We start from the raw sequence: 27942 nt of genomic DNA on the forward strand, positions 1-27942 counted from the left end.
TAGCTATATAAAAAAAATGGTTATATGACAACAAAATGGATTCATCATGGTCATTCTGAATTAGAAAATGAAAATTATGAGGCACGTTTATGGGACTTTGGAAAAAATCTCTTCATACTAACAGTCAGTATCTAGAAAGATCCTCGCACACAGGGACAATTACATCCACTGGAAAAGAGCTTTGCAATCCATGTACAGTCTGTCGATCTGTGAGAAGGAACAAGCAATCCGCAGGGAAAGTGCTCTACTTCAGGACACTTCTATGGGCCAGCGATGACAAGTGACTGCAGTAATGTTCTGGAAGCTGGAGGGATTAATACATTATTAATATACACACATATTACCATGGAAAGTAACAGAAGAATTGTGAATTTGTTCTTGTCAAAACAGACCCCTGGATTAAAGGAAAAGAAACCACTGTCAAGTCTGATTTTAGGGGGAAGGAAAAATACTTTTTTCAAATATGTGAGGGTTCCCTTGGGGCAGCCTGTAGACAAAAGCACAAAGACCACTCATATTGCATAGCAATTACTGGAAATATTCAGTATAAATATCAAGGATTCCCAGCCCTACAGCTGCAAACGGAACTGCAACTCCTAGCATCCCACCAACAGCCAAAAGGGGCTAGAAAGTCTTCAGTTTGAATCAATAAATTTATCCCATTCTCTCCTAGCTGGGGCGATCAGCACCAAAGTGATCTGGTGAGTGATTTGCACTATAGGATTTTTTTTAAATAATGTTAAATGGTCAGCAAGAGTGGAAAGGTTGTGAAATATCCTCAAAGGGGTTGTTCACCTTTGGCATGTTATAGAGAGTGATATTCTAAGACAATTTGAAACTGGGTTAATTTTTTTGTGTTTTTTTAGTTATGTAGCTTTTTATTCAAAAGCTTTCCAGTTTCAGCAATCTGTTTGCAATGGCCCAAATTACCCTAGCAACCTCCTAGCGAAGGAGATAGACTGCAGCGGTAATTCGCTCCCTTACACCTCGCTAAGTTGTGCTCTGGCACAGGGACGTAACTACGCAAATTCACGAAGATGCGGATTTTACTGAACGTTACCTCTTGCGCTAGACTTGACTTCGGCCACCTCAGACCAGGCGAAGTGCAATAGAGTAGATAGGACTTCCTCAAAAAATAGGTTTAAATTTTTCGAAGTCCCAAAAAACAATGGCGACTTTTCATTTTCCAGGGTGATAGGCTGCAAAAGATCGTAATTTTTTTCTGGGGTAACCGGCTTCCCCCCTACATATGGCACATAAACTATACACTGGGCTCATGTGTAGGGCAATATAACAACTCTATTTTATTTTATTAAGGTTTTCCGGGCTTGTGTAGTGTAATGCTAGCGCAACTTCGATTTGCTTGCTGCAGTAACGCTAGCGCTACTTTGCCTGCGTTTAGCACCCTAAACGCAACTTTGGATTTTAGTGAATTATCGTTGTCCTGGCGAATTTACACCTGGCGAAGTGTTGCGATGTGAGTGAAGCGGACGTTAGCGCGCTTAGTGAATCTGCCCCTAAAAGTTAACTTACAAGGTAAACCACTTCTTCAAGAGATGCGTCTGGGGCTAAGCATCTGGATCACATTAAAGCTTTCAGAAATTTAGTAACACTTTTGGACTATGTTACTCTAATTGGGAAATATTGTATTGCTTTATAACAATACTTTGTAGCTTGGAACCTGAGCAGTTGAATAACTGGTTGCCTCTGCAGACCGAACTTTTTTGTATCATTCCAGTTTTATGTAATTCCAGTTTTGTGGATTCTGCATTCCACCCTGCCTCTTATGTAGTCAATCAGTAGGGGCTCACCCTTTTGGCTGGTATCCCAGCGAGCATTCATACTATGCTAAAAATTACACGCCTGTGAAGGTTCTCATTCACCCAGGCCATGATATAACTATAATAATATGTCAAATCAAATTTCACTAGACTGGCTTTCTCAAATCAGAATTACATTTTTCAATTTCTCAGTGCTTTATTGAATTGGATGACTAGTAAAACATCTTCAAGAGAGCAAATACAGTAAGTGAAGTGGAATTATTACTAGCTACAGTAATTATTACTATAGATAAAAACAACACTAGGACTCACAGAAACACACTAGAATAACACGTGCATTTACAAGCCAAACTTGGTACAGCCTGGGAATAATGGCAACATGGGGGGGGGCGCTTTACATTATGGAACCTCTGTGAATCTTCCTATTCCTTGTTCTAAATTAGTGGTACAGAAAGCAATGATATTTTATTTAGAAATTATTTTTTTCAATTACAGCTGCAATGAACCATGCAAAATGAATGGCAATGATACATGCAATATCTGGTCTTCCGTTTGCTGGAATGCGTTTGGGCGGTATACATACCTGTGCTCCTAGCCTGGAAAGATACCTGACCCGCACTGCAAAAGCACTCATTGGACGAATTCTTGCCCAGTCTGAATTCCGGCGCTTCATTTGCTCTTTCTCAGCCCTATGAACACAACAGCTCTTAGTAACTCAAAACTTATCTAAAATAGAACTGGATTTATATAGCAAAAGGGAGAACAATATTGATTATCCAACTCTTAAACACGTACTTCAGAAACCTAGAAAGACATAGAAATTATGTACACAAGAAAAAAAATGACAATACTATATATATTTTTTTTAACAACAATTTTATTTAGTAAAATCATATATTAAAAGTGCAGAATTACTTATGTTAACAATATATTAATGCACCATCCTTCACATTTGTCATTAAGTGGGATGAGCAAACATTTGAATGAACTATTATGCAGCAATCTTTTTAGTAATTGGTATACAAATATAAATTTCCCCTGAGTTTAAAGCAGACAATACCATTTATGTAGCCAATAAACAAATGTGCTTCATAGTTCCAGCAACATTTATATCAGAACAGTTTAAAGGTCGAATTCCAACGTAATACACACAATAAACATTCGTTATAAAGTGCAACTCTCGTATGGTTCGACCATAACTAAAGTTTCAACAAATTTTGGCTTTTGTTTGCTCTAAAAATAAGCCAAATGAAAATAAACACTCAAAGAATATTTCCTGGTCTACCTCGGTAAGACTGTACGTTTGTACAGTTAGTGATCAATGTCACTAACAACTGGTTCCATTTGCTGTACGCAGGTAGAAAAATGATCATAGTTGAACCTTTTTCTACTTATCAAGTTATAGAGGCCAGCAGGGCCTAATTCCAAACATCCTTATTGTATTAATCTACTACAGAATGCAATGTTAGTGCACAAGTATTTTTGTGACGTAGTATTCCTACTGTGTGATGGGAAAAAAGTGCCAGAAGATTTGAACTAAAGATACAGTACAAAAATTACAGTAAAAAAAATAGCTTTAGAAGTTATTAAAAATCTTTGCTCCTAAAGAGTACGCATATTTCATTAGCCTGAATATCAAGATTGTATTAGTGGGCAACAAGTAGTATTGACTTAGTAGTATTAACTTACTCAGCCTTCAGTAAGGAGAGCATTTATTCACTTTGCTTCCCTACAAACTGGAATGTCATTTTGTGTTTTTTTTCGGTTTACAACTGATGCCAAAGTAATCTGGAATTAAGAGGTTTACTAAACCGTCATGCTAAAATGGACAGCTTGATGCTACTGTTGCAGTAAATGTGTAAATAAAAATAAATGGAAGCACAATTAGTGTAATTATTAGAGGGAATGTAACACCCAAAGCAAGCTTTAAAAAGCAGTACATGCAAACTTTCCTGTATAAAAAAAGAGGAAAAAGCAGCTGGTTCACTGCTTCTGATGTCAATTTGGAAGTTTGACATTGTTAATGATTATAGAGCCTTGTTTTAATTGTAATGTCATGGATATATCTCTATTGTTCCCCCACACAGTGGCCCTATGGTGACTTAAAAACAACCAAAAGGCTCTTATAATATTGCACCCAAGCAACATAGAAAACAGTCACCGTTAAATTGTTTAAACCCCAGTGTTTGGGTTGGTTCTGGCAAAAGACAAATAATAGAACGTTCAGATGCAATTTCTTACCAATAAGTAACAGTCCTGTAGAACCAATCATGGTCATGGTGAGCCTGTCCTACAAATGTTTATTCTCTCAACCAACCAAAATGTAGAAACTGTAATCCAAAGACCATTACATGCCTCGAACACCCTTCTGATTTTGTTCATTGATGGACTAAAAGTTGCTTCAGTGATGAAGGGATGGGGATAACTTGATACAGCTGGGACATATTTTGCTTTGACATCACACGTCACACTGTGCAGCACAGTATTACTTGTTACTATTTACATGGAGTGACACTTAAATGTCTCTACGAAAGTTACATATGAATATATCCAAAGAAAGACTACCAACTCAAATGCAAGTCAGAAGCAAGAAAATCAGACATACACAATAATGTTGCAAAAGCCAGTGTTTATAAGGCATTCAGTAAATTACAGTAATAATCTAAATGTGTGTAATTTATGTGTCAGTATGTAGAGTGTTGTATGCCAGAGCTCTTTGTCAAGCCAATGTCTGTGGCAAATGGCACACATGGTGTTTTTACGCCAAAAATACAAGCAGATTCAAGATGATTTTAGCCTGGTATTCCCATAATCCATTGTGGATTATCAGTAACTTCTCATTACCTATGATGCATTGAATGGTTACATTTATCATGCATTGTTTGGCATTTTTCATACCCATCAGAAATTCAAGTGTTTGCCATTTGTCCAAGGCAATTTATTGCTATGTGAATGCATTACTGAATTACACTGCCGAGGAAAATTTTTAAAAAGTATGTGTACATACAACACGTGTGGCATTCGTCTGTAGCTTGTAATAGCAATGCTTTAGTTATCAAGCTGAAAAACTTGCATCATGGCCAAGGATTCATTTAAACCTTCCGTTTGCACAGTATGTTTTGAGGGAATAATAATAATAATCTGTCCTTGAAACAAGTTCTACCTCTTAAAACAAATATCCTTTTTTATTCCAAAGCAGCAATCAGATATATATACTGGGTCAGTTATGAATGCATCTGAGCACAGGCAGCATATAACAAAACATTTATGTGTATATATATATATATATCTATATTTATGTGTGTGTATGTTCTTGTTCTTACATGTCTATGTAAATGGAGGGTCAATGAAATAGTAACCGCTCAAGACACACCCCACCAATCTCTCCGGCAATATGGTTACCCATGCCACAATAAACCTCTTTATATTTATCTGGAGTGCCGCCTGAACTACTTCTATGTAAATGGAGGCTTTTATTAAATAAATAAGCAGGCATGCTGGAAGGTTGCAATGATTGGTGTGTGTGTGTGTGTGTGTGTGTGTCTACTCAGGTCGGACCACTGTGCGAGAAACATGTCAGAAGAATGCATATGCACAACTAAAGTAAAAAGTAATCAGCCATGCAGCATGTGTATATTAGAGGAGTTCAATTTACACATTAACTAGCAGCCGTATCTTATCACAAACTCCTATACACATACTGCAGGGCTGTAACTGCAGATGTCGGCCGAACAAAAACAAGGGGGCAGGTTAAGCGTTGTATTTTAATTACTAATTAGCCCTTTAGTATGGGTCTTCTTTTGCTTTTAAACAAATATGGTGCAGATTTCATCTTTTAATTCATATAAGCGCTAGCAGACAGGTCTTTTTTTTTTCTCCTCTGGTATATTTACACCAGCATTCCACTGCCTTCCACACCTCCTATGTGCATTCACTGGCAGGCATGGGATAAGCCAGTTAGGCACCACAGAGAACACTAAAGTATGCAGTTTTGCACCAATATCTGCTTTGTGTGCTTGCTAACACACACTGAACACACACAGAAAGTATGAAAGGCAGTGGATCAGCTTTTCTCTGCTGGTATAAATACCGAAGGCAAATTAAAAAAAAAAAAAACAACAGTCTGCCATTGGCCTCTTTGTTAGATTTAACACTACTTTCTGCTGAGAATGATGTTCTGAAATGCATCCCCAAGGTTAGTTTTACTTTAGCATGCCAGAACAAAGACTTCTGGGGGAGAGGGAAAGGAGAATCAAAAAGCAATATAACAATATCTCAATGTCTGTCCTTACTCTATACCCTACTACTATTAAAAAGGGACATCAATATTCCATTGAACTGTTATGTCCATTCAGTACATCATGCTTGGTGGATGCCACCTTTCTCATATGGCACAAAGGCTCAGTGATTAAATGTCCTTGGAAATTATTCCCAAATGTCAAATGCATTTTTGAATATAAACAACTGTTTATAGGCCCAGTTTAAAAACAGTGATTTCCACTGATATATACAAATGGCAATTTTTCAAATCTTGACATTGTGAATTTTAGCCTTTGGAAAAACCATATTAGAAAATTGTGACTTCTGTATCCATTCTGTATCTTTCCATTTATTACAGGAGGAAGACGATCCCATAGTATATACAATATACTTCTCTGGGCTCAAACGGACACATTATTGTTTCCCTTAAATCTAGGGATGCACTGAATCCACTATTTTAGGATTTATCCTTCCTTGTTGGTTTACTTCCTTGTTGGTTTACTTCCTTGTTGGTTTACTTCCTTGTTAGTGTAATGATAAGTCACGATTTTTTGGATTCAGATTCGGTTTGGCCAGGCACTGCTTAAAAAAAAAAGGCCAAATCTTTGCCAAATTCCAAACCAAATCCAGGATTCGGTGCATCCCTAATTAAATTGTAAGGTAAGTTGTTCAGAGATGAGTGATTACCTTGTTCTTTATAATATTTCCCACAGATGGCATCCACTGTGCTTAAAATAGGTTTCCATGCTCTCAGCTTCTCCACATTAACAGTACACCCATCCACTTCCACATTAGAATAATTGGCACAGCGAGTACATTTTATACATACTTTGCACAACTTCTATGTAACAGACAGCTGGAACGGTTAGCTGGATCCGTGCAAAACAAAAATAGCTTTAAAAATTAAAATAACAAACGTTGATTTTTGATCTGTAAACTGCAGCGCTTCCTAAGTGCCATCAAGTGACTGCCACATAAAAAAATAATTATCTAAGAAAAATTAAAAACTAGCAGCAAACATTGCATTTAAATTAACTTGTAAAAAGAGTTCTAAGTGCAATCTGAATGGAGTCCCAGTGGAAAGTTTAAATGCTCATAAAACACTGAAGCTACATAATGTAAGTCACTTTAGGAAGTGTCAATAGCTCGGTACGCAATAACTATTTCAGAGACATGCATTCTCCGACACATACCGTTTGGAGGTATTAAGTACATTTCTCAGTACCAAAAGTACCTGGCCACCTGGCCTGTCCCTTTCCATATTAAAATATAGATATAAAACGGTTAAAAGCTTAAAATCTAAACATGTTAAATGATTATAGCAAGATCCCATATCCAGTCACATAGGAGGTAGGGAAAGCAAATTGTTACAAGTCTGCAGTGTTGCTGCAACTATATGTCAAGTTAAAGAGATACTTCAAGTGGACATGTTGCTGACCGCATTCTGCATGCTCGAAGGAGAGATTTGCTATTCAACTTTCATTTCTGTAAGAAATTGGTGTGAAATGCACGGTTACAAATAGCCACCAAAAAACAGAATATACAGAAATAAACAGAATGTAATCCAACGCAAGAGGCTCAGGGTAACATTTTAGCAGGGCGGGATAAATTAAATAGATGTATGTGGGTAGTATGCACAGAAATAAAATATATTTAAGAGAAAAAGGTCCCTAGAACCTTAAACAGCTGTGTCCTGTCTTTGGTTACATTTAATATTGATGAAAAGGGCCATTAAATGTGTGTGAATGTGATAGGGATCTTAGACTGTAAACTCCACTGGGGCATGGACTGAATCAAGTCTAAGTTCTATAAAGTTATTTAGAGAATAATAATTATCAAACGGTGAACTCTCACTTTTACCCTTTGATAAACCTGTTTTTAAATATTTGTCCCATTGTTTTACTTAAAGGGACAGTATACACATTTGCTTTGACCAACATGAGCAACAGAACCTGTGCTGAAAATGTTTTCTTTTTATGAATTTTTACTAGCCCCCCCCCCCTTCAGTCTCCCTGTAATCATTTGGGTTTGGTTTAACTTAAAAATGGGTCTTAAAATTGCACTCCTTAAGACCCATGAATTGAGCACATGCATTCATAGGATTTGAGAAAGGTGAAGAATGCAACGAAGCGCCCAAGCACCTTAGTACAGCCTAGCTTTTAAATCTAGGGGAGCATACCTGGGGGGCTCACACACTGCGTCAGCCAAGCCATACAGTGCTAATGCAACACAGGAAAAGGATTTATTATGTAGTGCAATAACCTTGGCACTTGGCTTAAATTATTTGTATTTTACTCACAACCTAACGGTCTCTGCATAAACAAGTCCCTCTCTATTCCCCTTTGCTGACCGTGTCTCTGGCTAAGAGATAAGATTAAGTTTACTATGCAAGTGAATATCTGTGCACTGGTAAATTAAAATTCTCCCTCGCACAACACAATAAGCAAAACTCATGTTCAGCACAAGCCCCATTCATTGACTTTATTTTGAACAAGTTAGTATACTGCCACTTTAAATCAAATAGAACCAATTACTGCAACCCGGTAACAAAATTGGCCAAAAACGACATTATATGCACAGATGGTGCAGACAGGTATAGGGATGTACCGTGTAAAGGTGTGTGGGGGACAGGTCTCTACATATGCAGTAAGCAGAAAAGCATGTATGTTTTAATGTGCACATTACGTGTTTTAATAGTTGGATAGACAAAATGTATAGTATAAAGAAAATTTCAGTTACAGCAAAGAATGTTTCAGAGGAGCTTGTGTGTAATGGATATGGATGTCTGTTGGGAACATGTGGCAGGGAGACAATCTTCACAAATATAACCTTATTTGTCACCCTTTTAAAAGGGACAATTATATACTGAACAATGTACCCATTGTTGTAGAATAGAAGGATATCATAAATCCCCTGCTTTTATACAGGTCATGGAACTCAGAGGGAACTTCTAATAATATCATATTTTCAACAGGGGTACATTATTTTTTACAATACAGTTTCAGCGAGTCATGAAACAAATTGCTTCACTAAGCACCGATTATAACTGGTGACATCACTAAGTGCCGTTTATAATTTACAGGATATTAAGGGCTTGTGTGATATGATGATTGATGGTATACTGTATTTAAAACTCTTACATGCAAATGCATTTTAAAAAATAATCCATTACCCCTTTTCTGCAATAGAAGATTTATTTTAAGAGTGTCACAAAATCTTCCTTTTTGACAGAAAAACATGGGCGCTGAAACATCATTCATGCTGTAATCATTATTGTGCAACACTTGTAAGCAAGCAAGGGGTGATTTAGCTAAACAATCATTATACTACAGCCAAAAACACAACAGAAAAGACACTACTTCAGCAAAAGCAAGCAAGCAAAATATTTAGGCCCTTCAAGCTGAGCTTTCACTTTCAGCCAAAATGCTATACCCCCATACACATTGTACAGCACACACTAAGTCAGTCTCTGCACAGATCTCTACATATGTGCCAACAATACCCAAATAATCTGCAAACATATAAAAAGCAGGGACCAATCCATGCAAATGGATATAGTCCTTATTAGAGATTAGAAGCCAAAAGTGTTCTCAGTGGTAATACGGTTTCCATGAGAGGAGACTTAGCCATAAGGTGAAAGCTTGCTGTCCTCACTAGCACTTAAGGTGGCAATAGATGTAACAATTACGATCTTTCCAAGAAAGATTGTTCATTTCAATACACACATGTAGAGCTAAATCATCAGATATAAAGGTAGAAACAATAGAATTCTACCTGTATCTGACGATTCAGCACTAACAATGGACGATGCTTGGGTGCATTCAAAGGCACCCTATAAAAATTTTCCATCCAGCCCGATCGATGAGCCGACCGATATCCAAGTCTTCTGCCGATATCGGTCGGCTCTTTTCCCTCCATACACCACCGAATATCGTACGAAGATTAGTTTCGTACGATATTATCTGTGCGTCTATGGCCACCTTTACTTGCAAACAGACTGATAAGATTAGAATAATAATAAAGCACAGCACATGTATAAACAATTAGATAGTTTAAACGGAACTGCACGCAAAAAAAGTGAAAGTTAGTGCAAAGCAGCTTAAAGCGATAAAGTTGTTCCCGGCACCATTTTTTTTGTTCTGCGTTAAAAAAACAAATTTTTAAGTTGATCTTTGCAAAATTACTTAAATAATGGGATAACATACAGCTCAGTGCATCAAGAGTAATGACACTCTTGAAGGTGGCAAAACACTGGAAATTACCCTTGCATACACAATAATGGGTGCCAGTACACCCCTACGCCAGGTGTTTAGAACTCCAAAACTTTCACTCATGAAACTAGCATACCCATTACATTTAGGGCAACACCACAGGCATAGAACACCTTAAACTGCAATAATGACAGAAGTCTGAATAGTCACACTGCCAATCTCGGTATGCTGTGAAATGATTGGTGCTAAAACAAGAATATCATTAAAATAGATGGTGCAGGTAGAAACTTCATTTAAATGCAGAAAAGCCAAGCACAGTTTGATTTGAGTAGTAAACAGTAACATATACAGGTATAGGATCCATTATCCGGAAACCCCTTCCCATAGACTCCCATTTATCCAAATAATTCAAATTTCTTTGTAATAATAAAACAGGACCTTGCAATTGATCCAAACTAAGATATAATTAACCCTGCTGAAGCCGAAACAATCCTATTTGGGTTTATTTAATGTTTAAATGATTTTCTAGTACATTTAAGGTATGAAGATTTACAAATCTCAAATTACAAAAAGATCCATTATCCAGAAAACCACAGGTCCCAAGCATTCTGGATAACAGGTCCTGTACCTGTATATCAACCACTGCATCGGACACATGCCTTAAAAAAATGAATACTTACTCAACAGCAGCTTGTTTCTGTAGTTTTTCTCTTTCCCAAGCAGATAAATTCAGATCACCACCTAAATGTGAAAAATATTTTTAAAAATGTTGTAAATAATGTTTACAACAATGTTGTTGCATCCAAAAAGCATTATTTGCCTAAAAAGATTTATTCCGAGTATGGCATATGAGCACCAGCTAATCAGAGACGTATTTCCTGTGATGAGTTAAATCTGCTAATCTCACAAATCTTTTTATTAAAGAGGGAGTAAAGGTACAGGGCCATAATAAACAGTGCACTCATTAAATGTAAAGTCACAGCATTTTATATTAAGCCATTGAGCACCTGCTCCCATCCACATTTCTTTGAAATGATCACAGCCAGGGAGACCAACAATGCAGAGTAAGCCTGAGGGCCAAGCCAATTGTACAGAAAAAAAGCGGGCACTGAGGTGACTTCATGGCACTTTCCAAAGAAGGGTAGATTGGAGTGGGGGCCCAAAGGTAAGGGCACACCTTGAGATTCGGGAGATTTAGTCGCCCGGTGACTAATCGCCTCTTCAACTAATCTCCCTGAACTGCTTCCCCTCTCTTTAATGAAAAATCGTCTGCACCATTGCACTCGCGGCGCTTCGATTTCCGAAGTCGCCGGAAGTTTCCTCCCGAGTAAAGGCAAATTTATCTTTACAATCATCCAGATCAATTAGACCCCTAAAGCAAATGTTTAGCTAGCAAAAGAGATATTGTAATCCTTGCTTACCTCTCAGAAGGTTCACAAAATACAGCATAACAACTGCTATAATGGCCACTGTAAAAAACAAGATCATCATAAGTCAACAACCAAAACAAAGGAACACATTTATACGCCTTAAAGGAGAAGGAAAGCTCCAAGACAGTTTATTGCCAACAGATTAGCCACAATAGTGCAAGCTAGAACACTATATTTATTCTGTAGAATGCTTTACCATACCTAAGTAAACAGCTCTAGACATTCTCATTGTTTTTTTAGGATAGAAGCTGCCATATAAGCTTCGTGTGACATCACTTCCTGCCCGAGTCTCCCCCTGCTCACTTACAGCTCTGAGCTCAGATTACAGCAGGGATGGAAGGAGGGAGGGGGAGAGGAGCAAACTGAGCATGCTCAAGCCCTGCCCTGGAGGTTTAAGCTGAACAGGAAGTCTGATACAGAAGTCCATGTGTACACAATAAAAGGAAAGAAATGCTGTGTTTTTTTTGACAGAGGACTCAGAGCAGCATTACTTTGAGGGTTAACTGGTGTATCTATATAGAACTTTCTGATAAAGCTTACTTAGTTTTAGCCTTTCCTTCTCCTTTAAAAGAGCAGCAGCTGAATATCAAGCTTAAGGTTTATCTGTGGCATACGTTTGCTTCTTCTTGACAATGATACATTTGAAAAGAAGGTGCCATACTGCTATAATCAGCCCAAGTAAATCTAAACATTCTCTATAGAGAAAGTACCATTTGGCTATGCGTTTAGGTTCTGTTACAGGGAGTATGAATACATAGAAACTTTACTCAGGCAGTACTTGATAATATACAGAAGGTAAAACAGCACTAATCTGACAATGTAGTCTGTCGAGTTATAGGAAAACACAGAAGAAGAGACCCACTCAATTCTTGGCCAGTCAATGACCTAACCATACAGTGAACTGGATCATCTCTTTTGGCCTTACTGCTGCCTGGCATTCCACTGGGTAGGTGGCCCCACAAGCATACCATTTACACATCACATAAGAACATTTCTTATTTGTGGCAGGTAATATTTAATTGATAAATCATTAAATGAAAATATACATGTAACATCCTACTTATCTTCAAAAAAGACTTACTGCAGAGACAAGCACTGAAGAAAACCTCCAGGAACAAGTATCCCCTGGAATCCAGTATGACGCCAGCAACAATCGCAATAATAGCAAGCCCCAGATTCTGAATGGACTGCATGCTGAAATGGAAACATCCACAGGATGAAAACAAATTCAGGTAAATATAAAATGATACATTTATTGGGTGCTCATTTACATTTTTAGTGTAAATTGCCTAAAGGTGAGAGCTACAGAGAAAATGACCTTCCTAAAAATTAACTCATGCAGATGAAAGAGTGGACAGCATTTCTCACACTCTGCCTGATGCTCACAGGATGTTTTGTCCTTTAGCATGGGTGATAGAAAATTCTTTTTTTTTGCTAGCGGAATTAATGTAAATAGTGATATATGCATCACATAGAAGCCTTACCTGAACTTTGGGCTCATACAGGATGCATATACTTTACCAGGGGTGATTTACATTAGTCCTCATAGGGGTGACAAAATATCATGCCTTCCATTATTTTATACACCAGGCAAAGGAAAATGCCCCAAAAACTCGGTGTACTGGAAATGACAAATCACATGACCATTATGTCCATATAAAATTGCTTCCAGTGTGCCAGTGTCTTCTTAAAACAAATTGTCCCACTAATTGGCAGCGATCTGAGCTATTAGCTCTGTGTTAAACATATTACAGGTATGGGATCTGTTATCTGAAAACTCAGGGCTGACAGCATCAAGCCTCAGTTACAGAACTTCAGATGCCTATATATAGTTACTAGGTACACCAAGCAATATTGAAATGAATTACTGATCCACCTTACAATGACCACAACTATTTTCATACATTCGGAAAGTATATGTTCAGTCTATATATAGTCACAGAATTAACTTACAATCCATATGCTGTACCCAGTTGGTGTTCTGGAACAACAAAAGCGACCATGGGCCATAAAGCACAAGCAAGAAGAGAATAGGAGACACCCAGCAGACTCTGCAGGAAGAAATAAGCATAAAATGGTACACATTCCTGACTCAGTTCCAACACGAGGCACAAAATTACAATATCATTTGCAATGAGATGTTAATACCATAGCAATCCATGGGTTCCAGAAGGTAAATGCCAGCATGAGATGAGATGCAAGTGTAGCAACCACGGCACACATAACCCAGATAATGTTCTTCCCAAGTCGGTCAACCATAAATCCCAGAACAGGAGACAACGGTGCAGAGATAATATAAACCACACTAAAAGCAGGAATAAGAAATATACAATTACATTTAAATTAGGATTTGAAATAGGTTTTGTTTGATACCCATTTCAACTCAAAGCCACATTTTATTTATAATGAGCTTTCTCAGCAGGTTCCTCACTTCTTTAGTACTAAAGAGGCAAACAGACATTCGTCAAGAGTCAAATAAACATTTATAAAGATAATAAGTCCTACTATTCTATTCACTGAAAAAAAATCTATAATACTTTTTTAATTTTGCAGGGGCACCAAATCTTAAGGTTTAAATGATGTCCTATCTTTTTAAAATAGGTCAACCTAAAGCAGCAACTACAATAAGGCACTGCTTTTGTTGCATTTATGTTCACCTATGTATCAGACACATTTCCAACCAATTTCTTGGGACACTCTTTAGTACGTGGAGGCTCAAACATGCTCAGCTGGCCTTGCTCCAGTCACAAGCCAGTTTACCACATTTCTGATTATTGTAACTGCAATTTTTGCCCATATATCAAAGGACACGCACGACCCCTACACGGTCATCTGCTTCCTTCCTTGCCTGCATCCAGAACCATTCATTGGCCCAAGTGGGCCACATGGCGGACTTTTGGCGCCAAAAACAGAGAGCTTGCAGATGGCATAGAGGCTGGTTCTCAATCTGCTTTTTCCCGCAGGCGGAGATCAGCCCTGACCCTAGCCTTAGGGAAATATTCATTTTGAAAAATCAATAATGAGTCTCTAAACACTTCAAATAAAATAAATCAGATTCTATTGTATAAATTGTAAGGATAACAGCAAAATTTTAAAATGACGTGCATTAAGATCATAGACACTATAACTATTTATTGTATTGTATCAATTTGTGAAAATGACTTCCAGCAAGTGTAAATGAGGGCTATACACTCAATAATAAACTTAATCATTTGTTTATCTGTTTGTCAAAATTCTGCTGCAAACAAGAGGAAACACTGAATCAGCAACCTACCTGTTTATCGCACCGGCTTGTAATGGGGAGAACTGAAATTTTTCAATGAAGAAAACCCTGGAATAAAAGGAATGACCACTTTCAGCTTTTTGCTCATTGAACTTAATAAATGAAGTTTAAAAAAATCATAAGAAAACTGAAACCCATTAAAGATCAACAAATAATTCGTTTAGACGTGTTTTGTATTTGTGGACCAGCCAAAAATCACCAGAGACCTTTAGCAGTCCCTGCTCTGTACCTCTGAAGATGTCCCAAGTTAGAGCTCTACACAGGTCCAATATCTGAAACAAGAACCCACAACCTGCATTCGACTCGCATAGATCCAGTAAACCACCCTGAAAACCCATTTACCATTTTTGATTGTAATCCTCCCACATGACGGGTGATCTGTGGGTAATCAACCAGATTCAGGACTCCAAGCACAGTAGCTCCAAATAATCTTTTCTGCTGATTCACAGTAGCTACCTAAGCTTTGTACGTCAATATGCATTTATATACACACACAAAACATAAAATTAATGCTACAAGGCTGTAATTAATATGGATTCACCCTAACATGGCAGTATAACAACAGTGCATTTTGCATGAGAATTCCTTAATTAGCACAAACTGTACAATTAGGTACTGTGAATGTGCTGTGAACAACTTTTGAGAGCAAACCAGTTATAAGGAAGTGCAGTATATAACATTTTTGCCATGATTTTTTTGGCTTTAGTTTTTCTTTACCTTATAACTAAAATACTGCTTATATGAAAGAACATTTTAATAACCCTTACCCAGCAGTAAATCAATACATTATTACATAATTGCAAAACACTTACTTTCCCAGCCCAATGAAAGGAAACACAGCAACATAGTAACACACACAGATGATAAAGATCAGCCACAGCGAAAGTGAAAAATCCTTTACATCCGTTATCTTTATAACTTCACCTGACAAATGAACATATGCAAAAGGAGTGTTAGTATACACATTTTATACTCTTTTTGTATTAAATAACGGATTTACAGAACAAGTCGAAAAATTTAATTTTAAAGATTATACTTATTTTAGTACATTTCTAATTGGTGTTAAAGGGGTTGTTCACCTTCAAACAACTATTTGTTTTCAGATAGATCACCAGAAATAACAACTTTTTCCAATTACTTTCTAATTGTCATCGTTTTTTTAATATTGAAGTGTAAAGTGTCATTTTTCACCTTCTAAAGCAGCTCCGGGAGGGGGGGTCGTCTCTGGGTTTGATTACAGGCAGCTGTTAGAATTGATACAATACTTGCTAATACTCCAGAGATGCTGCTGAGAAATGGATCAACTAAATGTTGCAAAATTGTATCAGTTCAGAGTCTGCACCTGAATTACTGAGCTGCCAAGACTGAAACACCAGAGACAGAACATTCAACTTTAAACTTAGATTTTGGAAAAACAGTAAAAAATAAATAATGGAAAGTATTTTTCTGGAGAACAATCAGAAAACAACTGAACAGAAAAAGGTGTTTGGAAGGTAAACAACCATTTTAAAGGTTTATTGAAATGGCAAAATGCAGATGCTGTCCAATTACGCCAATACTTGCCACCAATACAGATTAATTTCATTTTTACTGTTTTTAGACTACACCCACTTTAAACTACACCCATGTTACCGCAAGACCATGTCCACATTAATAGCACACCTATGACTAAGCGCCGGAGGGTGCGAAACGCGTAAGGTGGGATATGGGGGGTAGTATGTACCAGCTATAATTCTTTTAAAATGTACTTCAATAAATTAATATTTTTTACTTGAAGAAAGCTTTGGGACCTATATCATTTTTTGATATAAATTTTTCTATAGTTGATGGCCCTTTTGAACTGGGGCGAGTCCCGTGGGCTTGGTTTGATAATAATATGGACTCCCGACTTTGTATAGAATTGTGCACATTAATAGCACACCAAAAAAACAGATGGTTAGTGCTCACTGCAGGGATCAGGGCCAGAACTAGGGGTAGGCAGAGTAGGCGGCTGTCTAGGACGCCATCATTGAGGGGCGCACTTTTAATGGGGTTTTTTCTTTTTTCCAAGTGTTTATTTAATAATTTGTTTCAGTAATCATGGTTACTCAGTAGGGTGTAACCCCCCTCCTTCACCTTCTTCCTCTGCCAGCAAGTAATAGCTCTTTCTGTGCATTGCAGTGTAGCAGTGCAGAGCGACATGCGTACACGCGCCAATGACGTCACTGATGTGTTCGGGTGGCAGAGAGCTGGGGGGCTGCTTGGTGTGGCTCGCGCTTGCCGTTCTCAGCCTTGCACAGTTGCACTGAACTGAAGACATTCTTTCTATTACTGTAAAGTGTGAAGCTTCCTGCTGGCACAGCCAGGTACAGATTTGGGGGCCATATGTTTGCTGCTGCTGCTGGGCTGGGCACTGGCACAGGTATATAAATACTTGGGGGCAATATGATGTGATCAAATTTATTTTTGGCTGCTGCTGGCACAGGTAAAGATCGGGGGCAATATGATGGCTGCTGGAGGGTTGTATGATGGATGGCTGCTGAGCTTGCTGGTACAGTATGGGAGGCAGTATAATGGATGGCTACTGGCACAGGTATGGGGGGGCAGTATGATGGATGGCTGCTGGGCTTTCTGGTACAGGGGGCAGTGATATAAATGAAAAAGTGTTGCACATTTTATTTTCTTTATTTAAAAACCATCATGGTACGGAGGTAAATGGTAATGCAGGACAGGGGGGGCGCTGATTGAAGCTCCTGCCTAGGGTGCCAAACTACCTTGGCCCGGCACCGGCAGGGATGCCACTCATATGTGAAAAAAGTTTTCGTATTAAGACATACCCTTAAATCTGTATGCCTCCTCCCCCCCTGTGTATAATACAGTACCCCAGAATATGATCAAACACCTTAGGGGCCACTAACAACAATTTTCAAATGCTAACAAACCCCCAGAACAAATACCAGGCTTGGGTTCTAAGATGTACTACATACAGTGACACAGTTCTGGTGCCCCATTAGCATTTTGTATAAAGTGTGAACAGGTGAACAATGTGGGCAGTTTCAGTCTGGGTCTCAGGTGTGAACAGTAGAGGATGTGAACAATACAGGGGGATCACAGGTGTAAACAATACAGGGGATTAGTGTGAATTTGATGTTTAAAAAATGCAGGGGCCAGTTAATCTCTGTAGTGATACCTTTTAAATCTTACATATGGTAAACAGACACAGCAGGCAGACTTTGATGTGGAGGGCCACATAAAGGGGGGGCCGCAGGCCTCATGCAGCCCACAGGCCAACAGTTGGACAGCCCTGGTGCAGAGAGTGATATTCTGAGACAATTGGTTTTCATTTTCTATTATTCATTATTTTTTTAGTTATTTAGTTTTTTATTCAGCAGCTTTCTAGTTTGCAATTTCAGCAATCTGGTTGCACTGATCTGAATAAGAGACTAGAATATGAATATGAGAGGGACTGAACAGAAAGATGAGTAATAAAAAGTAGCAATAACAATACATGTGTAGCCTTTTCATTTGTTTTTAGATGGTGTCAGAAGGCAAATAATTCAAAAACTATACAAAATAGAGTCAACCAATTGAAAAGTTGTTTATAATTGAACATTCTATAACATACCAAAAGTTAACTTAAAGGTGAACCACCCGTGAAGTATGGTTGCTAACACTGCTAATAAAATTACTTTTAGCAAAAGGAAAGGGACCAACAGCAGGTCAATACATGTAGCAGTGATCACATTTCTTATTGCACCATTGGCCTAAAATCTGATGGAAAGGCTTATTTAAGGAATATTTATTGTAAAATGCCTCTTTCGAAAGAAAAATGGAACTGAATGGATAAGATGTGTGCAATGAAGAACATCATGCTTTCACAGGTTCAAGGCTACTGGGCCCATACATAACACACTGTCTGTCCACTCAAAGGAGAACTAACCCCCCCTAGCAACCAGCCTAGATAGTGCCCCCACCCTACTTCCACCACCCCACGCATAGTTCATTACCCCTGAAAGTGTCCTGAATACATTTCTCACTTATCGGTGCAGAGTAAGTGCAGCAGAGCTCGTAGGTGCCATCTTCCGGATCTTCGGCAACTTACAGCACTTTTGCCGCATGTGCAGTTGCTATTAACTCCCTTAAGCTGGCCATAGACACAAAGATCTGATCGTACGAATCGAGGATTCGTACGATTTTCGAACCGTGTGTGGAGAGTCCCGACATTTTTCGTCCGGCGGAGATCGGTCGTTTGGTCGATCGGACAGGTTAGAAAATTTCTGTCGGCTGCCGATAATATCTCTGCATGTATTGCCGATCGTACGATTTTCAGTGGGAGACTGTCACTAGCTTTGGTTGGACATATATATCGTACGATTGCTGTCAGGGGCAGAACATTGCTGATCTGTTCTTTAACTAATCTGACTGGTAAGACTTTGATCTGAATGGTTAGTGGCGAGTCGGGAGATGGGAAAGTCGATCTATGGCCAGTTTAACAGATGATCTCTGCTGCGCTTACTCTGCACCGATAGGTTACATTTTCAGGGGTAATGAACTATGCGGGGGGGGAGGTGGGAGGGGAACTTTTCTTATTGGGGGGTTTAGGTCTCCTTTAAAGATACAGTAACTGATAACGATAAATGTCTCAGAGGTATCAATTATGGCATGGATGCATATACTAGTGGAAAATCCTGTAGTCGAGATTTGTTTTCGCTGCTGTGGTCATGAAGGAGTTAAACTCCAGACTGGAATATTGGAACTTACCACTCTAGCCATACTAAGCTGCAGGCCAAATACCAGGTTCAGTTCTTTTCCTTTGAACCAGCTGACTGCATAGGTATTTTGTGCAACAGCTAGTGACTCACCACCAATTCTGCAAGATAAGATTAGGAATACTTATGCTAGGGAAAATATTGGATATGCAGAGAGTACACTGTAAAACCTATACATCATTATTGCTATTACTATCATTAAGTGGATACATATTATGCAGTGCTGTACACTATGGTTAAATCCCTCTATATCCCTATAAAAATTATGTTATTTGGAAGGAGACAATGTTATTCTGCTCCTGCATCTGAGCTGGAATCAAGTACAAGCTACAAGTTTTATTATTACAGAAAAAACATAATTTTTAAAAATGAAGTATTTGGTAAAATGGAGTCTATGGGAGATGGCCTTCCTGTAATTTAGAGTTTTCTGGATAATGGGTTGCCAGATAACAGATCCCATACCTGTATCTGCATTCTCTGCTTGGACAAATGCTCGGGATAGATTTTGCCCAGTGGCAGTCTGTATTAATGCCTTATACAGTTTACAACTGATGTGGTTCAAGAGCATCCCAGCATCTACTGGGGCTCACTTTATGTCACCAAAAATGTGCTCTGTGGATGGGTTCACATAACAGCCACTGGCATAATCGCTAGCAGTTTGTGGAGACAGCAGAGCACCTTCAATTTTTATTACATTGTTACACTCACCCGAACACCAATCGGCCAACTTCCATCACCAAAAAAGAATTAACTAAAGCTCCAGTAGCAAATATGACCTAGGAAGTAAAAACAATACAATTAACACAAAACATATGATTGAGATATAAAGTTTAGTTAATCAGTGTTAACAAAAAAATCTATTATTTATGCATGGCTACTATTTCCAGTTGCACAAGGGTAATGGCAATCTCCTCGAACTGCATTCCTCTACTTTCCTGCTGGTTTTAACGGAAAAATAGTTTTCCAAAGTCGGCCGAAGTTTACTCGTGAGGCAACTTCGGAAAACTTAGCACCACGAGTGCAATCCCGCTGGTGATTTTTCATTATAGCCGGCAGGAAGGCAGTTCCGGGAGATTGTCGCCCCCCAAGAAAAGCTGATTTGTCGCTGGGGCAACCAATCTCCCCGAATCTGCCCATGAGCCCCTTACCCTAAGATAAATATTTTCATTCTACTTCCTTCTAGTCACAGCCTTCCAGCTGTCTGTATAGCAGAAAATCGGGACTTATGGGGTGATAAGCAAAGTAAAGGGATATGTTTACAATGATTACAAGCAGTTATCCGATTGCCAGTAAACCAGGAAATAGTTTAGTTTCTGGTAAGTTTCTGCTTTTATTTTTGTATCTCTACCACTTGAATTTATAAATCATCAGGCCAGTGGCACAAACATGGTTTTATAGTATATCTACACCAGTAGATACATGGCTGATTTGCTCTTGTCCGTCCCCTCTTGTGTGCACACTGACAGTGTGGCAGGACAGCCCTTTAGGCTGATGGCACACCAGGAGATTAATAGCCAGCAAAATTGCCCCAAGAGGAAACTTCAAGTGACTTTGAAAGTCAAGCGACACATGGGTTTTAACACCGGTAATTCACTTTATTGGCAGTGGGAAAGCATTCACAGGAGATTAATAGCCCACAGAACAGGAGATTTATTGCTGGGGATTAATCTCCTTGTGGACTATTGCCCTTACCCCTCACATGGACTGGATTTTGACATGGAAACACTGAACTATAAATTTATGCACCAATATCCATTTGTATGCACGCTGAAGGGCCAATACTATTGTGTTCCATTGACACAAGGCTATAGGGTAATTATACACAGTTGCACACGGTATCGGCAGATGAGGAGCTGCTTGTTGTAATTTTTCAATAAAAAGTTATGCTTACCTGTCCTGCACAAACAAACAGACTAAATATTATGGTGCCCAGCCTAACGAAACAAACAGAAAAAATATCATAAATCACCTTGTAAAATGTATTCAATAACTTGCTACTGACATATACAAACTTTTATCAGTACAGCAGCCGTTAACATTTTAGGTTAATGCCAAACTAAGAGTTTTGATCTCTGTGGCCGAGGTTTAGTTGTATGCCCACAACAGAGAAGTATTTAGACAGATGTATGTACCACAACACTGCTTGTCTACCAGAAGCAAAGACAACGTATCATGTCGAGTGACCATTTATGCTGAAGCGCCTGCAGAGCCGATACTAAAAGCTGTTTTTAATAGGTAAAAAATACTTTTTAAAATCACCTCTTTGTTACAAGCCATGTTAGTTGTAATAAAGCTATTCTTATATATATTTTTCATTTAAAAAAAAAATATATATATATATATATATATATATATATATATATATATATATATATATATATATATATATATATATATATATATATATATATAATAAAATTGTCCAGAAGTGCCCGCACTCATACTTTGAGTTGCCAGATGTGCACAATCAAGGATTATAATATAAACAAACGAAGGATCAGCACTCTCTGCACAGTAAATGCACAATCCTTTGTGTGTGTATGTATATATATATATATATATATATATATATATATATATATATATATATATATATATATATATATATATATATATATATATATATATATATATATATATATATATATATATATATATATATGGATATTGTGTAACTGCGATGTGATCATTGAATACCCACCCCCATCAGTGAAGTATGGTGCCAAAAATGACATCATCAGTCCAAATTGAAGTGTCAGAACAAAGTTTTTTTCTATTCTCTCTCTTTTGGTGATAATGTGCAATATTGCTTTTCACCAGCAGGTGTCAACATTCTGTGTTGAATGATGTCCATGCAATATTGCACATTATGCAATATTGCACATTATCACCAAAAGAGAAAGAAAAGAAAAAAAAACTTTGTTCTGACACTTCAATTTGGACTGATGACATCATTTTTGGCGGCATACTTCACTGATGGGGGTGGGTATTTAATTATCACATCACAGTTACACAATATCCTTGAAAAAGGTCCCCAGGTGGGGCCGAAAAGTCGGATTAAGATGTAAATCACTAAATCAAAATAAAACGAATTTTCTTCACCTCAATACAGTGAGTGCTGATCCTTCTTACTCTGTCTATGCAATTTTGATTGTGCACCACGGACAACATAACGATTTGAGTGCTGGTACTGCAGGATAACATACATACATACATACAGACAACCTTTAAGCTATACCATCTCATTAATAGTTTGATATAGATATAAGCACCCCTAATACATAAATTACAAACTTAATAATACATAATGAGTGGAAGCATACCGAATTCCGAAGACCCGATCAATCAGAAATCCTCCAAAAAAACAGAGTACAACATTGGGCCAAGAGTAAAATGCATATAACTGCATAAAGTCTGCTGTGTTCACCTTCATGTCCTTTATAAAAAAAATAACAATAAAAACATTGGTTATAATGTTTGAATGACAAGTTCTTGGCAACAACTGGTCTGTTTTAAATAAGGCAGGAAATAAGATTAGCTCACCATGGGGACTGCTGTACCCTGCCAATTTAATATATAAATCAGGGCTAATTTCAGAAAAGTTGGCAAAGCACAGTAGCTCTAATAGTTCACTTTACAAAATAGAGGCAGGGAAATTCTATACCCTGTAGCAGCTTTTGCAATGCCACCTTTCCAGTGGAGGAGTGGGCCTGGGAGGGGGGGGCACATTGCTAATGCAGTGTGTGCAATTGAGCTCTATGCACTAGAAAAGCCAAATTTCCAGTTCAATAACTGGAAATGCCGGGGAGAATATATGGTTTAACAATATAAAATTGTTCCAAGTGGAAACCCCTTAGTGAATATAGTCACTATCATTAGAAATGATCACTGCTCCACCATCTTTGTTCAATATCTTAGGGGCTCCATGGGTTGTGCATGTGAACTATGCTTCTCTGTGCAGCTCTGATTCAGTAGTTCCTGACCAGCACACAAGTGGTAAAGTAAAATGTCCAACTTTTCTGTGCACCGGTCCCGGATAGTCACAAGGGAAACCCCAGGAGAACTCAGGAAAGCAGTGAGGTGCTTGTAACAAAACATACAGGTTTATTCTTGGTGTGGGGGGACCCATCCACTGAATGTATGAAACAAAAATAAAACAAATAATAAATGTTACTTACTGCTTGAACCTGTGTTTGCAGAGCTGCTGGATTGTCATAGCAAAAATAGCTCCCTATAAGAAAAAACAAACATTTGCTTAGTACATGTGATGCACAACATATTAGTTTAGTTTAAAAAGTCCTTTAGAGATATTGTTGAGAGTACAAAAATAAAAACAACAACACGGCAGTCCAACACGGATTACTTTTTCCCGCACATCCTATCATATTATATAACATGCAGCACCTTTCAGCCGGAATATGCCAATTTCTTTTGGCTACAAATTGTCCATAACCATTTCCCATAGTTTGAGAACTGATTTTGATCTGAAAAGAGCCAGTGGCTTCTGCAAGATCAAACAATAATGAAAGCCTCATATAACAGTATGATTTTAAGACAGCCCTCTACCCCTGCACCCAAATCCAGCTTGTTTACCTTGCCTGTTGGACTGAGATTAAAAAAAAAAGAAGTGCATCAGAGTTGAGGGACACCATCTTGCAGCACTGAATGTTCTCTCTCAAGTCATTGTGGATATGGAGCATGAGCATGATATGAAGTCAAGTCTGGATTCATTTTAACTGCTCATGCTGCCAGCGATCACTTTCACGAGTAGATTTGGCAGTAAAAGATGGAGCCCTTCAACCCCACTGCACTACTCAGGCAAGGATTTGGGGATGCAGTTCGGTGGGGGGGCTGTACAAAAAATGGTATGTCAAGCTTTCATTCTCTATTAATATCCACGGGTCACCCCCCCCCCCTAAAGATGCCTATATAGAAAATATGACCCTTACTGCTTCTTATGGCTTTCAAACAATTAAACTGGAAATAGGTAGAAACAAGAAAATCATTTGGGTGCTGATATGAGGAGGAGACTTACTGTAACTTCTCAGCCAACTAAAATACACAGAGAGTAAAAGTTCTACATAATATGATATTAGCCTTAAAGGAAAACTATACCACCCAAACAATGTAGGTCTCTATAAAAAGATATTGCATAAAACAGCTCATATGTAAAATCCTGCTTCATGTAAATAAACCATTTTCATAATAATATACTTTTCTAGTAGTATGTGCCATTGGGTAATCATAAATAGAAAATTGCCATTTTAAAAAATAAGGGCCGCCCCCTGGGATCGTAGGATTCACTGTACTGTATGTTAGGTCACATGAGCCAATTAACAGACAGTGTTGTGTCTTTTGCTTCTACACTTCTTCCTGTTACAGTAAGAGTTGTAGTATTTCTGGTCAGGTGATCTCTGAGACAGCACACAGACCATCACGAAATGGTGGCTCAAGGCAAGAGATGTAAAAGGCAATATTTACTTACATATATATATCAGTTTGGTAAGATTCTTTAATATGCCACTTAATATGATATGAACTATCTGTTGCTTAAGTGTTCATTTTGGGGGTATAGTTTTCCTTTAAAGAAGGGCTATGGCACACCAAGAAATTAGTCACCTGCGATATATCCTCTTTCATGAGGAATAATCTCCTGCGTCCCTTCAGTTTTCAGAAGTCACCCAAAGTTTCCTTGCTGGGCAACTCCGGCGACTTCTGAAAGCCAAAACAACTTGTATGTTTTCCTGCCGACGATTTACATTATTGCCAATGGAAAAACATTTGAAGAAGATTTATCGCAGGACCATAGCTGACATGGAGATTTGTCACCCGTTATAAATGTGCACGAAAACTGCTTCTCCACCGGCAAGAATTGAAATCGCCAGTGGTAAAACCCACACGTTTTCAATTATTGCTGGTGGAGAAGCATTTTTGGGAGATTTGTCAACCGCAGCCATGCGTTTTTATTGTGGGCGACAAATCTCCCTGTTGGCCATCACTTTAAAAAGGAGGAAATCACATTGTAATGATCACATTGAAATGATCACATTGAAATGATCACATTGAAATTGCCACCCTGAGAGCCCACAGATAAGAAAGAGGAGAACAGACACCATGCTTTGAAACACACAAGTGTTTTAGGCTGTATTGCAGGCATCCAGCTGAAATACACATGAATCTTTTGACAGCATTAGGACAAGCCCCTTGGGGAAAGACACCAGGTGATGCCAAATATATTGGAGCCATCTCCTTTATGTGAAAATGCATAATCACACAAGGCACAGTTGGGCTTATTTATCTAGAATACATTTTACCCAGCATTGTAAAACCTGGAACATGTTACTTTCTCTTTCATTAAAACAGGCAGAATTTATGTTCAGCACAAGGCCTATTTATTACACTAATGTTGAACAAGGGATTGTTGTCCGTTTTAATCAAGCAAAATTGGAATATGGATTATTTTAAAAACAAAAGTATTGGAAAGGCAAAGATGAATTTTCCTAATTATATATATTACCAGAATCACTGTTATCAGAAACAAAGTGATCGCGTCACTAAAATCTGCAGTGGGGAAGATTCCCTTTCTCCAGCACTTTGCAGCCCACTGGCTATAAGCTATAGTACTTGTCCAGCACTTTGCAGCCCACTGGCTATAAGCTATAGTACTTGTCCAGCACTTTGCAGCCCACTGGCTATAAGCTATAGTACTTGTCCAGCACTTTGTAGCCCACTGGCTATAAGCTATAGTACTTGTCCAGCACTTTGTAGCCCACTGGCTATAAGCTATAGTACTTGTCCAGCACTTTGTAGCCCACTAGCTATAAGCTATAGTACTTGTCCAGCACTTTGTAGCCCACTGGCTATAATCTATAGTACTTGTCCAACACTTTGTAGCCCACTGGCTATAGTACTTGTCCAGAACTTTGCAGCCCACTTGCTATAAGCTATAGTACTTGTCCAACACTTTGTAGCCCACTGGCTATAAGCTATAGTACTTGTCCAACACTTTGCAGCCCACTGGCTATAAGCTATAGTACTTGTCCAGCGCTTTGTAGCCCACTGGCTATAAGCTATAGTACTATAAGCTATAGTACTTGTCCAACACTTTGCAGCCCACTGGCTTTAAGCTATAGTACTTGTCCAACACTTTCCAGCCCATTGGCTATAAGCTATAGTACTTGTCCAACACTTTGCAGCCCACTGGCTATAAACTATAGTACTTGTCCAGCACTTTGTAGCCCACTGGCTATAAGCTATAGTACTTGTCCAGCACTTTCCAGCCCACTGGCTATAAGCTATAGTCCTTGTCCAACACTTTGCAGCCCACTGGCTATAAGCTATAGTACTATAAGCTATAGTACTTGTCCAACACTTTGCAGCCCACTGGCTTTAAGCTATAGTACTTGTCCAACACTTTCCAGCCCATTGGCTATAAGCTATAGTACTTGTCCAACACTTTGCAGCCCACTGGCTATAAGCTATAGTACTTGACCAGCACTTTGCAGCCTACTGGCTATAAGCTATAGTACTTGTCCAGCACTTTGTAGTCCATTGGCTATAAGCTATAGTACTTGTCCAGCACTTTGTAGCCCACTGGCTATACGCTATAGTACTTGTCCAACACTTTGTAGCCCACTGGCTATACGCTATAGTACTTGTCCAACACTTTGCAGCCCACTGGCTATAAGCTATAGTACTTGTCCAGCACTTTGTAGCCCACTGGCTATAAGCTATAGTACTTGTCCAACACTTTGTAGACCACTGACTATAAGCTATAGTACTTGTCCAACACTTTGTAGCCCACTGGCTATAAGCTATAGTACTTGTCCAGCCCTTTGTAGCCCACTGGCTATAAGCTATAGTACTTGTCCAGCACTTTGTAGCCCACTGGCTATTAGCTATAGTACTTGTCCAGCACTTTGTAGCCCACTGCCTATAAGCTATAGTACTTGTCCAACACTATTCGCTTTGAGACTGTGCACAGATCTTTATGTCACTATGACCCGTAGCTCTGCCTGCCGACACGTCCCAGCTACACTTACCGAATCCCAGGAAGCACATGAGAGCCAAAACCAGCATTCTGTGGGCGAATCGGCTGGGGTCGCAGATCGCTGCCATGTCTCTCTTTCGAGACCCGGCAGCCTCGGGTAGGAGCGCTTCGCGATCCTCATCATCCGCCATGTTTTACGACGTGTCATGTGACCACGGCTAGACAGAGGCGAAGTAAAT

At 38.6% G+C, this 27942-nt stretch overlaps 1 protein-coding gene across 1 annotated transcript; it reads right to left on the reverse strand.

Annotated features, from left to right (window-relative positions):
• On the reverse strand, positions 1-27942 carry LOC108716214 (major facilitator superfamily domain-containing protein 1). The gene is made up of 16 exons (XM_018262335.2): positions 27756-27942; positions 23892-23944; positions 23037-23149; positions 21605-21647; positions 20422-20489; positions 19706-19814; positions 18672-18708; positions 15778-15889; positions 14957-15013; positions 13831-13987; positions 13636-13733; positions 12764-12876; positions 11674-11721; positions 10933-10993; positions 2365-2470; positions 1-304 (listed from the first exon to the last, which is right to left on the reverse strand). The coding sequence occupies exons 1-16, from the start codon at positions 27892-27894 to the stop codon at positions 245-247; spliced, it is 1374 nt and encodes a 457-aa protein (XP_018117824.1). The 5' UTR covers positions 27895-27942; the 3' UTR covers positions 1-244.

This window comes from Xenopus laevis, chromosome 5L (assembly GCF_017654675.1).
Source record: "Xenopus laevis strain J_2021 chromosome 5L, Xenopus_laevis_v10.1, whole genome shotgun sequence".
Lineage (NCBI taxonomy): Eukaryota > Metazoa > Chordata > Amphibia > Anura > Pipidae > Xenopus > Xenopus laevis.